General features: G+C 44.4%; 1 protein-coding gene across 5 annotated transcripts in view; it reads left to right on the plus strand.

Annotated features, from left to right (window-relative positions):
* Positions 1-16310, plus strand: part of SULF2 (sulfatase 2) — a 244079-nt gene that overhangs the window by 181143 nt on the left and 46626 nt on the right. For all 5 annotated transcript variants that reach the window (XM_075583093.1, XM_075583098.1, XM_075583096.1 and 2 more), the window contains 4 exons: positions 4272-4423; positions 6369-6538; positions 14197-14347; positions 15617-15792. In XM_075583093.1, the coding sequence (XP_075439208.1) occupies positions 4272-4423; positions 6369-6538; positions 14197-14347; positions 15617-15792 (649 nt within the window). The remainder of the gene's footprint in view (positions 1-4271; positions 4424-6368; positions 6539-14196; positions 14348-15616; positions 15793-16310) is intronic.

Genomic DNA, 16310 nt, shown 5'->3' on the forward strand with positions numbered 1-16310 from the left:
TTAACTCTGGATGGAATTGTGACTGTACACTAGAACGCCGCCCGCTAACCCTGCGGTACTGAGGTTCCTCGTGTAGCCTGGAACCTAATGGTATCAAGTGACATGTCCGTGTTGGTCCATTAAACGTCTAACATGTCACCCGATATCGCCCTGATACGAGATCTCTCGTCCTGGGGACTTGTGCAGATTGACAGAACGAACGGTAATGCCTTTTTTTTGATTGAAAAAATGATTGAAAATGGCCTGCTACTTGTTTTAAAATAGTGTCAATCCATAAAATTTACCAGAACACCCTCCTCCTGTCTCTGCACGCTCTCCCTACTTACCGCTTAGATTGTAAGCTCTTCGGGGCAGGGACTGCTTATCCTATTGTTTTATGTCTGAAGCACTTATTCCCATTATGTGTTATATTATTACGTCACATCTATGCACAAGGATGGCACTACATAAATAAAGATATACATACATTGAATCTATTAACCATGCCGCAGACGTTAAATTCACTTTGCCCCGAGGAGGAACTGTGCACTTAATATGAATGTATTTGGAATCTGGATGGTGTTTTATCGCAATAGTTGAAATAAAAAACTCAATGATAAAGTTGTTCATTTTGTCTTCGCGATGTTAGCGCGTGTACGACTGGCGTCCTGACCGCTATCAGCGCACTAAGCCCACAGGGGAGATGCTATTCCTGTAGAAACACAATATACAAATGTACGGTAGTAGACGTTCTTGCGCCCGCGGGAAAAATACGGCATTGGCCCCGCCCCCTTTCCCCACACGGCTAATGCAGGCACAATGCGCCACGCTACATCGCGCCGGCAGGAGCAATTGCTGTTTTAATTATTGAAGAATAAACATTTAAACCAGGGGTAGCACCAACAGGTCAGGTTTTAAGGATCTACAGTTTGAGTAAACACATGAGTGACAAGCGCCCCCCTCCTCCCCCAATCAGAGGCCCAATAACATTCCTCGGAATTCACAAAACATCCAAATGTTGGCGTTACGTGGGATTAAGTGCTTGTAAGAGGCAAGCCAAGCGGCACATTAAAAAATGCTTTTGTTTTAATATTTGCAGGCTTTGATTACCTTAATTGAAAACTAATTACCTAAGCTGCCGATCGATTTGTTTTCCCGTTATCGATCAGCAACATCCTGTTTCCCAAGGGTTCACTAAATGGCCGCCTTTCAGTTTCAATCAATCTTTAAATCAGCAGCAGCTACAATGTATCCTGATATTAGGTAACACTATTGCTACCGTTTGCAGCTCAAACTGCTGCATTGGCAACAAATGATCACAAACAGGAAAGTGTTGCAAAGATCTTGCACTGCTGGGGAGGTGGCTAAAGCCTGCTATAGAAATCAAAGGATGATCAGTACAGACGGCCTCGGTTATCGGTCGCACTCCGTCCCGCAATCCGCCGTCGGATTGCGGGTCCAATGTTAACCTGTGTGGTGAGCATCAGACAATCCGTTCCAGCGTCGGATAGCGCATTAAGCGGAACTCATTATTTGGTGCGGATATCGACCGTCGGATAGCGAGGACCCACCTGTATAGTAAAACTCATCAAAAATTAGTTAAATTAAAAAAAAAAAAAGAGTAAATATTATCTAATACTACGGAACGGATTTATTTAAAAACACACGCAGCATATTGCACGAATTTCTTCTTTAAGGAAGACATTTTACATTGATACATATGCGGCACGTTTGCAAAGCGAGAGACATTGCACCTTTTACGTAAAATGATCGCGGTTTTCCCGGAAAGTTTTATCGCGCTCCACGAATGTCTATCGTTCTGTGATTTATTATTCTCGATCATAGATTTTCCCCTCACATGATACATTTAATTAATGGAAGAGACGGTATATCCTGAGGTCAGATATGAAAGAGAGAGCCATGTGGTCTGAACGTCTCCCGCACGGCCAAAGCTGTTAATACATTTTATGTTGATTCGATAAAAGGACGAGCAATATATCATTTTTTGCTGATTTTGGTGACCTTTAATAAAACGTCTCTTGGCTCAAAGCTTTTATTGTAATTGGATCCAACTCTTAAGAAAATAGTTTCCGATGGTCTTTATTCCTTGCAGATGTTTGGACCGTGGGACATGTTTATCTTTCTAGCCTGGTGGATTATTTTGGGGTTTCAGGGCTAGAGAAAGAAATTGGCCAATTCAAAAAAAACCCTAAGGCAGCGAGCGGGGTTCCTTCCTTAACCTCTTAACTAATTCAATATGCAAAGCCATCTTCTTGCTAGGGAACATTTTAGCCCCATTGTACTAATTGGGGAAACAGTCGCCCCTATCCAGCATACTGAATTATTGATCAGTGATTACTTTTGTACATTGCTTTGCCGGTTCCTCTGTTATTGAGAAGTAATTGCTGGATGGGGAAATATGTATATTGTGGGGACGTCCAATCCAGCTTGTTTCCAAAAGACACCATGTTAGCAGATTTGTTGTTGTTGCAAATATTGTGTGACTTAGTTTGGCAGGAAAAGTTAATATAAGTGTTTGTTCTGAAGTCCTCTGGAAGGCTCTGTGGAATAGGTGTTGGGCTGTGTTTACTGTTCTGTACTCGGTCACCTTTGGAAAGGTCCTGTACTATAAACACATCTATGCAGTATTATTATTAAGTGGAATGTATTATTGTTTCAGCGGATCCGGGAAAGCACACTAAAACCGATGTCAAGTCTGCAATGTCCCAATGCAATATGGTTACTGCACCTTTTCAGAACCCGTTACATTATATATAGAAAATAATCGGAGCGTGGGTCGGAAAGCACAATTCTGATCAAAACCTAGTGAGATACCCTATGCAGCATATGATATGTCATTCTCACAATAATGTATTACACTGGCGACACACTTTATTCGAGCTCGGCTAGTCCCACGAATTCGGGTATACCCGGGTGTATTGAGGTTTGTGACTGTTTTCTGCCCGAGTGCATTGAGGTATTTTCCAGGCAGGGATTGAAGCATTTTATTCCCGCTGGCTGCAATACTGCACAGTATATATATATACTGCATTACAATTCATGAATTTATGCCATCTGGTAGACACGCGAAGCATTGCAGCCTATTAAATCCTAATCATTATCATTTAACAGATCAGCCGCCCGTCAGCCAGGCATGAACCCAGGCTGGGAAGGCAAACACAACGGGGCTTGTCAGAGGTGAGGAGCGGCGCATTCCAGGTATCTGCCAGGTACATACTGGGTATTTGCTCGAATAAAGTGTGTCGGTGCAGTAATTGTGTGACCTTCAGCACCCAATAAAGGAAAACACGTTGAATTGTACTCTTACAAAAGCGAAATGTTCTAAATACTCACTAATGAAACACAGCGGTGACATGTCTCAAAGGGAATATACCGCCTGCCATATATACCCACGGTCAACAGATATATGAATGTGTTTATGTTCTTTTCTCTGAAAAATGTAGATATAAGAGATTAATGCAATATTCGATAATTACTTCGCAGTGCACCACTGTGGATAATCAGAATTCAGTGGCAGAACGGGGCGGGACTATCACGGTGTTTCTCCCGGAGGCGCATGAGCAGAGGCGGCAGTAACGTCGGCTGCAGCATGTAATCCTTCACGCAATGTATTACCGTAATAACATATGTTGTAGTCAAATGTAATGTATTCTTTCCATAGACGATGAACAGTCAGTATTACCATTCATTGTCCTCTGGTTCAAGGCCAAACCAACAAAAAAATAATAATTACCCTCTTAAATGACTTGAACATTATCTGAGATTGAGTTCATCACAACGCAAAATCAATTGAGAAAGCTAATTGGCCTGGATAAACCTAATCACTCCGTCCATCTATAATACCATCGTTCTTACGCTGCCCTCATCAAAACCATCCACCGGGAATCTGTTTCTGAAGGAGACGTTTAGTGGGAAGTGAGGTTGGCCTGTGCAGCAAATCCCACTATGAGATCTCCCTGTGACAGTGGGAAGGTCACTACGTCCGCATGTGCCTCAGGCCCAACAAATAGATTGTTAGCTCTTGGGGGCAGTGGGAATCATTGTGCCTGTGCAATTCTATGCACCGCAGTGCTTTCATTGTCACAAACTGTATATGAAACCCAATATTATGATGATGAAATGCCCTTTCTGTGGGTTTGACCTCTTGCTATACTGGTATTAACACTAGCACTGTATACATTAAATCAGAACTCTATATGTGCTTGTTGCATACTGTACAATATGTACATTTTATGACGTAACGTTTTCCTGTTTTTTATTTTTTTATCCAGCTTTCTTTGGCAAATACCTTAATGAGTATAACGGTTCCTACATCCCGCCGGGCTGGAAGGAGTGGGTTGGGCTCATTAAAAATTCCCGGTTTTACAACTACACTCTTTGCCGAAATGGAGTTAAGGAAAAACATGGCTTTGACTACGCCAAGGTGAGACGATGGGTTTTGTTGCGGTGACATTTCGCCGTACTTCCGTTTACTTAGTGTGTCTTTTAGTTGTGCAAAACGAATGTATACAGTACATTGAAGGCAAATGTTACGTTAATCAAGAATTCTCTACAGTAACATTGTACAGACACACCGATTGTGTGGGTTTGAGTGAATATATGATTACATCAGACAAGTTTATGAATAATACTTTATCTCTACATAGCAACCACATGCTTGGGATGGTTTTTACGATCTTTACCCAATCTTTGTGAAAAGAATCTTTGCAAACTTGTATATCAAAGTAAGTTCTCGATCCAGCCTTTGTTCCCCTTTGCAGTTTGGTTTAAGTGAAAAGATAATGAAGTGCCTGTGTCCCCGATGGCAGAGTGCTGCATTCTGTGTATACTGTATGTAAGGTTCACCTGCCAAAGCACGCTGCCCATCTCCAGAAAGCAGCCTTCTGCCATTATATACCCTACAGCCCTTTGGCTTTGAATGAACTATAGGGTTTATTTCAACACCAGAAGGGGCGGACGACCTCTTAGTAACCTCAGTATGGCCACAGTGCCTGAAAACCTTCCTGGCGGTGAAGAGGTTAAAATCTTCGGCCCAGCGGCGTTTATTACGCGCACACAACATTATCCCTGCCTTGAGAATGAGAAACTATGGGTCGCTATTGATCCGCGATGTTTAACATTGTGTACAGTAAGCCAACATGTAATGTTTTTATGCAGCATAAATGACATTTCAAATCTACTTGAAGCGCGCTGATCGTTCAGGGATAGAGGGAGTGGGGATGAGGTTTCTTCTGTCCGTGTGACAGTAATGGCAAGTGAAGATAAAATAATTAAGTGGTATTGATTAACTTGTGCTGCCCTACGCCAGTGGGAAGGTCGTTTTCACCATGCAGTGGGAATTTCAGTGTGATCAGCCGATAAAACAGGCTCGCTGCAGGAAAGGAACCCCAACCCCGGTCTAAGCGTCAGGCGCCCCTCAAATTTACTCCGTGGAAAAACCATTTGACCCCATCGAAGAGAGTGGATGATATGGGGATGGAGAGGCGTACAGCCTTCCCGAAACATAGGGTTAAAGCACAAAGTCTGGGGTCCCGGGAACAATGGCTGCGCTGCCGATAGCGCTGTGTGATCCGGGAACGGGTCACCGGGGTTTAGCTAACAATATACCCGCGTATGGTTGTAGGATAGTTGACCCTATATGGTTGAGTAATTATGTCAAATGTTTGTATATTAGATGGTACCCCTTTTCTCCTCCCACCCCCATTTTTTCCTGATAGCATGCCCTCCCCTTTTTTCTTTTTGTATCCAATACAACAAGACCCAATGAAAAAACATTTATACAAAAAATTATATATAGACCAGGGTTTATCTACGAAGGTAGAAAGAGCGGCTCAGCGAGTAAAGGCTGCGACTGTCTGATAACAATGACAGTGTGAATCAGGGGAACCAGGTTCAATTCCCAGTGTCGGCTCCTTGTGACCTTGGGCAAGTCACTTTATCTCCCTGTGCCTCAGGCACCAAAATCATAGATTGTAAGCTCCACGCAGCAGGGACTGTGTCTGTAACATTCCTATGTGCTGCGTACCGCGCGCTGTACTGTAACTGTGACGCGCTGTGTGTCCCGTTGGGAGAAAAGCGCTATATGGAATAAAATTATTATTATTAATATTATTATTACAAAGGGACAGAATCTTGGGATCAAATTAGGACTAAGATCTAAAGTAGATGGGAAATGGGCAGTCTTGCTGTGTCTTGTGTTGGTTTTGGTGTTGCTATTTCTGTAAGTAACGTTTCCGGGGGTCAGTTAGAATCTCCGTCACAGTTTCGCGGTTCCTGTTTCACATTATGCGCTGAAACATCTGGGGATAAACCTGAAATCCTATTATTTTTTTACGCGCCCCCCCCATTTCATTTGATTTTTATTTTAGGACTACCTGACGGATCTCATTACAAATGACAGTATTCGTTTCTTCCGGACGTCCAAGAAAATGTATCCGCACCGACCGGTACTGATGGTGATTAGCCACGCTGCGCCGCATGGCCCCGAAGACGCGGCCCCTCAGTATTCGCAGTTCTTCGCCAACGCCTCACAGCACATGTAAGTAAAGCGCCGTATCGGACGGTTTATTAGGTGATGGGTTTTTATTTTTTAATAAAGTTAAGTTGAAAAGTACATACTTGCCTTATAATCGGGCCCCTCCCCACTTTGTGAGGCAAACAGCAGTTTGATACCCTCTAAGTCAGTCCTCAAGCCCCCCCAACAGGTCAGGTGATGAGGATATCCCTGCTTCAGCACAGGTGGCTCAATCAGTTGCTCAGTCTTTGATTGAGCCACCTGTGCTGAAGCAGGGATATCCTTACAACCTGACCTGTTTGTGGCCCTTGAGTGGAGTTGGCGACCCCAGCAGCTTCAGCAAAGGTGGCTCAATCAGTGGCTCAGTCTTCAACTGTGCTAAATCTGGGATATCCTCAAAACCTGACCTGTTAGAGGGTCTTGAGGACTGGAGTGAAGTACCCATATTCTAAGTGATCAGACTGAGCCCTATTCTTATTTGCGTCCCTTCGTTAGTCTTTTGTCGAGAATCCCATTTATTAATGGTCTTTTCCTGCTGTGGCTACGGTCACAGTGACCATCGCCACCCAACCACAGTGACCATCGCAACCCAACCACAGTGACCATCCCCACCCAACCACAATGACCATCGCCACCCAACCACAATGACCATCGCCACCCAACCACAGTGATCATCACCACCCCGCCACCCTTCTTTTTTTCCCAATATAATTAGACACAACTCATTGAGTGATTTTATTATGGGTAACGCTCCCTCACAATGAACAAACCCATCTGTCCCTCTCCAATTCTATAGTTTCCACAATAAGCCAAGTTGACAAATTGTGTAGTAAAACCAAATTTAGGGGAAATGCCCGCACGTTGATTTTTACCGCAAGAGAAATATCTGCAGACTTTTGAAATAATGCGTTAAGTGCCGGGGGACCAGAGCGCCACCGCCCCTCCTGCACGACGCCATCATGTCGTCGGTCTTCAGCAGCGATTGCATAATCATCAGATCACCGATTACGCGAATGAAAGAGGCATCTTCCGTTCCTCGTTCTTGTAGATCTTGTTCAGCACTTCACAGGGCTAAACACCATCTCCACTATTGCAAACAAGCCCCAGACGTGGCAGATCGCCTGTCGTGGTACCTATGTGACGGGGCCCCAAAGGGTGACATGCGCAAAGGTTCAACAACTGCCGAATAGTTTCCACATTTCTAATAAGGGGTGACCTTGTAAGTTTGAACATCTCTTATAAGGAGTGACCTTGTATTAGCACTTAAGGAAAATATGTATGTGAGATGTTACCTACCTTACTACAATACTTGTTTAATGTTCAGAGCAATGTTGAAGGTAGGTAGCAACACAAAATATCATCTAACTAGGTCTAATAATCATTTGAAAGATATATATGCACCTCACATGCTACATATATTCAGTACACCTTTTAATATTGGGATAACATGATGTAGCTAATAGCGCTAATAGTATACATTTTGGGCTATTCTGAGCATATCACAGTGACTCGTAACATCGCTGTATTTTAGTAGATATACTGTACATTGCAGTAGTTGTATTATTTTGTACTACTGGATCTCAGCCAAGCAAGCTGTATAATATGGGCCTTCTGCGCTCGTGGAACGAGACTCTTTCAGAACTATGGCCAGCTCCTCATGTACCGTCTGTGACGCTCATTGGTTTGAATGCCGCTGAAATCTTCTCCAGTTTGGTGTGTCTTGGGTAGCACAAGTAGCACAGTAAGATGTTCGCCGGTACTGTATTATCAAAGACTGCATGGCATACGCTGACTAATAATATAGTCCCAAACTTGCGATGTGTAAGTTGTATCAGTTTTTAGACCTTCACCTATATAGTATATTGTGTAGGTGTAGGATATGTCATGGCTAGGCACTTTACAGCTCATTTAAGTGAATGGACCCTAAGATGCCTTATAGATTAGCACCGCTTAGTAAATATGTGTTTCATTCTCTATCTAATGCAGGAATAGGTGCACTCACAATAACACACGCGACACTGCCACAGGTGCTCTGTAAACCACAATGTGTGGAAGTCTGCAAGAACAAACGGGAGCAAACGAGGCACTCCGGGGGTAGAAATCCAAGTGGAGGTTTATTCAGGGAATTAATGGGATTTTACCTCTCTAGTTTGTTTCCTGCTCATTATTATTATTTTTAAATAATACCACAACCTACATTCCTATGGCTGCCAAACCACATCTCACTTATAAACCTTCTTTGACGACACCATTTGTAGGCTGCATGGAAAAGGGCTGTATTGGGCGTGGTGGGAAGGAGCAAGTTGGAACAAGCTGCAGGATTTGCCATGTGAATACTCTACGGCAGGCTTTCCAGCCTCTTTTTAAAATAAAAATGTACTTAAAATACAAATACATCTTGTAAATAAAATAGAAATAAAGGTGGAGAACGAGCGGCTCAGTGAGTAAAGACACTGACTGACACTGAGGTTGCTGCAGCGGAGTCGGGTTCAATTCCCGGTGTCGGCTCCTTGTGACCTTGGGCAAGTCACTTTATCTCCCTGTGCCTCAAGCACCAAAAACATAGATTGTAAGCTCTGCGGGACAGGGACTGTGTCTGTAAAATGTCTCTGTAACGCGCTGCGTACAATTAGCAGCGCTATACAAGAACATGCTATTATTATTATTATTATAGGTGGGAATCTACTTTAAAGGGTATCACATTGTGTTGGGGGTACATCATTTTTGTAATGATAATTTTTTAACATAGGCTTGAAGCCGGGGGTCTCTGGACCTGAACCTCATTAGTCACAGCTCCGGGGACCCCTGCTTCCTGAGATACAGACCTCCGTAGGGGGCGCCGGCAGCCGCTCTGCAATGGGCTAACAGGAAGCCATGACATCATCCGGTCACGGCGTCCTATTGGTCCACGTGACGTGGGAGCTTTAAACTTGCAGGAGCTACTAGCACCCCCTACGGGGGAGGCCTGTATCTCCCTGGAGCTGAAATGAATGGGGTTCAGCTCTGGAGACCCCCGCTTGAATTCTATGTTAAAAAACAATGATTAAAAGCCCATGAATTGCCCCTTTAAGACACACAGAGAGAGACTGCTTCTCGGCGGAACTTCTCTGCGCAGCTCTTACAGACGCGTGCCTGGCGTGGTAGGATTGACGCTGCAGTGGTCCCATTCACGTGGCACAGAGTACAGTAAATATTGCTACGTCTGTAGGTCCTGTTTAGAGGTAAATGAACCTTTTAGCCCTCCACCCCCCCCCCCCCCCCGCTGTACAGGTGTCGCTGACACAGACGTAGAAAGGACCGGCAGGTTTACAATAGCGTTAAATGAAATGAAATGTTTAGTTAAAGTGAATGAACCTGAAGAAGGAATATATTTACAGGGAAGTAATTGTGCTTGAACACTGTAACTAAAATCAATACTCATGGGAGCATAAAAAAAGAGATGATATACTTTCTCATCGCAGTAGGGAAGTAACTATGTGTGTACCAGTGATGGGCACCGTGTGAATGTGTTGTTCTGTGCGTTACATAAGTCAGGGGTTCTCAACTCCCAGTCCTCAAGGCGCCCCAACAGGTCAGGTTTTAAGGATATCCCTGCTTCAGCACAGGTGGCTCAATTAGTGGCTCAGACTTCGAATGCGCCTCTGCTTGAGCCACCTGTGCTGAAGATGGGGTAACCTTAAAACCTGACCTGTTGGGGGCGTTTTGAGGACAGGAGTCGAGCCCCCCTGACATACTGTAAGTGTTAGAGATGTACGATTACCAGGGTGCCGACACGTTAGTCTCTTTTTGGACAGGCATATTACAATTATCTAATGGTGGCTACAACTTGAGCTAATTGATCAAAAGGAATTTATAGCGTCGTATTTTCAAAAACGAATAAAGCAAAGAGGAATGACTTGGGGGTCCGCCGGGGGACTGCTAATGCGGAGTTCTTACAGGGGCCGCCTTATAAAGCCATGCGTTGCTAACACGGACCACGTTAAATGAACCTCAGGAAAACCTTTTAGTACTAGTTATTGTAGTGGGCTTAGTCCAGCTATAGCGCAATAGGACGTCGCGCCGGGTGACGTCACGGCTTCCTATCGGCCCGCAGAGCGCGGGAGATTTGAAAAGTAGCCATATAGTGAACCCTGGAGAGGCTACCGGCACCCACTACGAAGGTCTGTATCTCCGGGAGCAGGGGGTCCCCAGAGATGAAATTAATGGGGTTCAGCTCCCGAGACGCCCTGCTTTAGGATGGCAAAGCCTATTGCATGGGGGAAAACTTGTGAAATGTATCCCCTACAATGAAAACGTGGAAGCTGCCTTCCCCTTGCTTGCAAAGATTTAAGCTCTGTGGGTTGGCATTTCCCATGCAAGAAAAGGATACTTGACAGCAAACAAGGGTCAAAGAGCTTATTTTATGTACATCTCGGGATTTTCTCTGAGCAGCATAGTGTATCTCTGCCTCAGACCCGCTGGGTTCCAGTGACACAACTCTGCCCACTCTTTTGATGCACTCAGTACGCTATATTATTTCTCCAATATCTTCTCCCCTAACTGTTCTAAAACCACTCCCCAAATCCCTAACTGACCCAAGTAGTATCGCCATAATGACACCCTAGTGACAGTCAAAAAAAAAAACGTAGAGTCGCGTTGGATAGTGAAAGCGTCGTAAAGCGAGTCCCACGTTAATCGGTGGCGGCGAGCGGCAGATAAGGCATTCCGGCCTCGGAAAACGACCCCATAGGATTGCATTGTGATGCGTCGGATATGCCGCCTGTTGTAAAGTGGAACGACGGCCAGCGAGGACCGCCTGCGTTATGTTCTCAGCGCTAGCGAACACACCAAGGGCAAGACCTCAATCTTCTAGATTAATTCCTATATTTCTGAGCACTAACTATATTTATTAATAATAAAAGCTTCTGCCGGGCCTGGTACACAAAGATATCAACATACAAACACACGGTAAAAGTTGCCGGTGTGTGCATACAAACTTTGTTTAAACACGAGTCCGTCAAAACTCTGGCAACCTTTCCTTCGCAGATTGTAACGGCGCATTGTTTGGAAGTAGAGTTTCCGTTGTCATTGAAGACAGTTGGAGGCTTAAACAGGACGGGAGTGTTTCATAGAGATTAGACAATAGACTAAAAGAGGATTGTTGAAGGATTGAGATGTAGCTATTGTGATGCAACAACACAGACGATCTTGTTCCGCGGGTGAATTATAGCAGAGCTAGAGATCTTGAGATAAGTGGATATGGTTTGTATTATTTGAAACGGAGATTAACGGCTGTAACAGTCTGATCGGCAGCGACATCCCGGCTTTCGGGCTCTCTGACACAACATTTCCTTTCTTCCCCATGGTCACAATCCACTTGAAGATCACACAGAAGAGAGCTATCACAGCACAGAAGAGTTGGCAAAAAACAGAGTAGACTTTTAACAAGGGAAGAGGCGTGCGTTAATGACATCGTGTCTCCCATCGACAATCAAGTGGTGACGCGTTAGAAAGTGAGAAATAACATTTCTGCATACACTACAGTATATCAGGAGCGGCCAACTCCAGTCCTCAAGGCCCGCCAATGGGTGAGGTTTTAAGGATATCCCTGCTTCAGCTCAGGTGGTTCAATCAGTCCCTGCTTCAGCACAGGTGGCTCAGTCAGTCCCTGCTTCAGCACAAGTGGCTCAATAAGTGGCTCGGTCTTCGACTGAGCCACTGATTGAGCCGCCTGTGCTGACGCAGGGGTTTCCTTAAAACCTGACCTGTTGGTGGCCCTCAAGAACTGGAGTTGGCCGATATACTGAGGTAAACACTCGAAGGCAAACTATATGGTGGACATATAAACTGGCTCCCCTGTCTGTTCGGCGTTCTAGAAAACGCCTTTTTCTTTTATACAAGTCAGCGCTTTACATACAAAATATATATATATATATATATATATATATATATATATATATATATATATATATATACTTAGTTAAGTTATGGTGGGTAAAAAAAGTGGCAAAAACCCTCCACAGTAAAGCATATACTGTAGCAAATGGAAATATTACTGTAAGGTCGAAACGGCTGTCTGTGAGTGGGTTTTCTGGCTATGCATCTTAACCCTGACTGTGCTCAAAGCTGTGACCATGCAGCAAGCTTAAGCTTATAGGGGACCATGTTGAATGGTTTTGAAGCAAAAGGTGGCAGTGTATGCTCATTTGCTTGTCATTTCCCAGAATCCCTTGCTGCAGTGGAAGTACTGTGTGCTGGGTGATAATGGTGAAAGGCGGGGTTGCAGGCCTGTCTTAGACATGCAAATGAGCATACAGTAATATTTCCATTTTATAATATATATATATATATATACACACAACTTAACAGAAAAGGCTGAGGCTCCATCTGGGAGAAGACGACAGACAGCGCTGAACATGACACACGGCCTTCAGAAGCCGCCAGCCTTTTTAACATGTATTTATTTGGCTGCGGGGACCTGCTCTGCATATTCCGTTTGTTTCCTCTCTGTAAAGTACAATAGCCTCGTAGTTGCAGCGCTTGGAAGTATAGCGCCGCGTTGGACCATGTTGAATTAATTTGGCTAGTATTTTGACATCTTTTGATGCCTGGGCGGTTTTTCTATTGTCTTCATTTTCGCCGGGGACTCTGGTTTCTGCGCCCTCGGTGATCACGTCCAAGACTTAACCCGATCAGTGCCGGAGTTAACTCCCCCACAGGAGCGAACGCCGCCTAGAAAATGAACAACAAGCCACGGCGTACAGCGTGTGTCATAAGGCCAGGGCGACGCGCTTCATGGCGTGCGCTGTGGGTAAATAGGCCACTGAAGAGGTTAAATGAGATTTATGACTGCGTGTCATTAATTCCAGCTTTTACATAATGGCTTTTGTAGTGTTTACAGTTTGTGTCTAATGTCTGTTGGTAATTATATTATTTGCCAAACCTTAAAGGGACAATCAAAGAGGCCATTTTCTGGGCGTTTTTATTTTTAACATAGGTGTGAAGCAGGGGGTATTTGGAGCTGAACCCCATTAATTTCAGCTCCGGGGACCCCCTGCTTTCGGAGATACTTACCTCCATAGGGGGTGCCGAAGCCGCCCCGCTCGGCTATCAGTTATCACATAACGGCGGAGTTTCAATGCTCCCGCGCCCTGCCGGCCAATAGGAAGCCGCGACGTCATCAGGTTCCGCTTCCTATTGTCCCACGTGACGCGGGAGCTTTAAACTTTGCTGAGACACCGGCGCCCTCTATGGAGGTCAGTATCTCGGGAAGCAGGGGGTCCCCGCAGCTGGAAATTAACGGGGTTCAGCTCCGGAGACCCCCTGCTTCAATCCTATATAAAAAAATAAGAAAATACAAAACCCGGCTTGGATTGCTCTGTTAAAGGCATGTTCTTAGTTTGCAACGTAATTATGACGCCTCGTTAGACAATCGGATACGCGGCAGTAGGTGATAGGCCTGGCTTCGTGTTCCGGGACAATGCATTTATTTTTCTTAAGATGCAAAGTAAAACCGTTACTTTTAAGGGGGTTCAATCTTCCAATTGCACGAATACGTTTAATATTTTTAGACCTGCTTCTTTCAACTCGGCCAAATCGTCAAGTCACAATCCATATTTTTTTTTAAATCAATACATGATCAATACATGATTTGTAAGCAATAATAATGAAAAAGAATGGTAACATTGTTTTCCCACTTTTAGCACCCCCAGTTACAACTACGCACCAAACCCCGATAAACATTGGATAATGAGATACACTGGCCCCATGAAACCCATCCATATGGAATTCACCAACATGCTGCAGCGGAGACGCCTCCAGACACTCATGTCCGTGGACAATTCAATGGAAATGGTAAGTGGTAGAAAAAAGACCTCTCCCCAAATCTATTGTAACAATGTTAGAATAAATATTGAACATTACTTGACAAAAGTAATCGCACTTCAAGAGTTTACAGTCTTAATTTAATAACATATTCCTAAGTAACGGGGATTTCACAGAAAGTGTAAGATTGGCAATACATTTTATTCCACAAAGTTATTAGCATGCAATCCCAGGGGCAATTAATGTATGCCGTATTAATCTGCAATATGCACAATGTGCTGTTCTTAATTAATAAAAGCAATGCATTTCACAACTCCTAAATCTATCCAAGTACACTTGGGGTATAATGATGTATCGATAATGATCTGAAATACTGATGTTTTTCAAAAGAGCGATTTCCATCTGTTTAATCCCATATTTAACATACCTGAACATTGACATATTTTTATCAAGGCCACTTCTACGCAAACCCAGGGCGTTTTTTTATCCTGCGCCTATGTATCAGTGTTTGGCTTCAATTTTTCCCCATATGCTCCAGGTTGGGGAGAGTCAGTAGGAAGAGTTGGGGGAGTTACATGGGGCACGGATTATAATGAGATGTATCACATTCTGCGTCTCTGCCCCAGCTTGCACCTTGGGGAGAGTCAGTAGGAGGAGTTGGGGAGGAGTTACATAGTGCACAGATTATAATGAGATGTATCACATTCTGCGTCTCTGCCCCAGCATGCACCTTGGGGAGAGTCAGTAGGGGGAGTTGGGGGGAATTACATGGGGTACAGATTATAATGAGATGTATCACATTGTGTGTCTCTGTCCCAGTTTGCACCTTGGGGAGAGTCAGTAGGAGGAGTTGTGGGGGAGTTACATGGGGCACAGATTATAATGAGATGTATCACATTCTGCATCACTCTGTCCCAGCTTGCACCTTGGGGAGAGTCAGTAGGGGGAGTTGGGGGGAATTACATGGGGTACAGATTATAATGAGATGTATCACATTGTGTGTCTCTGCCCCAGTTTGCACCTTGGGGAGAGTCAGTAGGAGGAGTTGGGGGGAGTTACATGGGGCACAGATTATAATGAGATGTATCACATTCTGCGTCTCTGCACTGTTCTATTTTCCTTTTTATTTGCCCCACAAAGCCCGTTATCTGCAGTGGTGCTTGTCTAATACGTTGCATCAGACGTAAGAAACTGCGCCACAAAACTGAGCTGTGCGTCAAACTCTTTTCCCTACGTTAATGCTATAATGCATTTCTCAGCACACGTGTGCTTTAACCCATGTGCATGTCATGTTTTCAGATTTATAACATGTTAGTGGAAACTGGAGAACTGGACAACACGTACATCATATACACGGCTGACCATGGATACCACATCGGGCAGTTCGGGCTGGTGAAAGGGAAGTCCATGCCGTACGAGTTTGACATCAGAGTTCCCTTCTATGTCCGAGGACCCAACGTGGAGGCCGGCGCTTTGTACGTGTTACTGGTACAGCCATCCGTACACTAAAGATTTCATATAGCACAAGAGGGATGGGACGAATGCCACCTCATATGGGTGTTCAAATAATAAAGGCCAAAGGCCAAAGGACAGGGGCGGCCATCTCCACTCCTCAGGGCCCACCAACAGGCCAAGTTTTCATATTGTCCCTGCTTCAGCACAGGTGGCTCAGTCGAAGTCTACCTGCCTGAGCCACTGATAAGGCTACCTGCGCTGCAGCAGGGATATAGCCTTATATAACCTTAAAACCGCACAATCAGTGGCTCCGTGATATACATAAATACAGGTATACACACATCTTACTCCCTTTGGCATCAGAACTTCTACAAAGCGCTAACCAATATATGGCACTCAGTTCTCAAAAACAGATTTGTGTCGATCTGATATGAAATCACCAATGCCCAAGAACCTCAGATGAGTGAGATCGAGGATAGCTGAATGGGTGGGATTGTGTGGAGTAGTATAGTAGTATTGTTTGGTTCACAACTCTAAC

This window comes from Ascaphus truei, unplaced genomic scaffold (assembly GCF_040206685.1).
Source record: "Ascaphus truei isolate aAscTru1 unplaced genomic scaffold, aAscTru1.hap1 HAP1_SCAFFOLD_285, whole genome shotgun sequence".
In the NCBI taxonomy this organism is placed as follows: domain Eukaryota; kingdom Metazoa; phylum Chordata; class Amphibia; order Anura; family Ascaphidae; genus Ascaphus; species Ascaphus truei.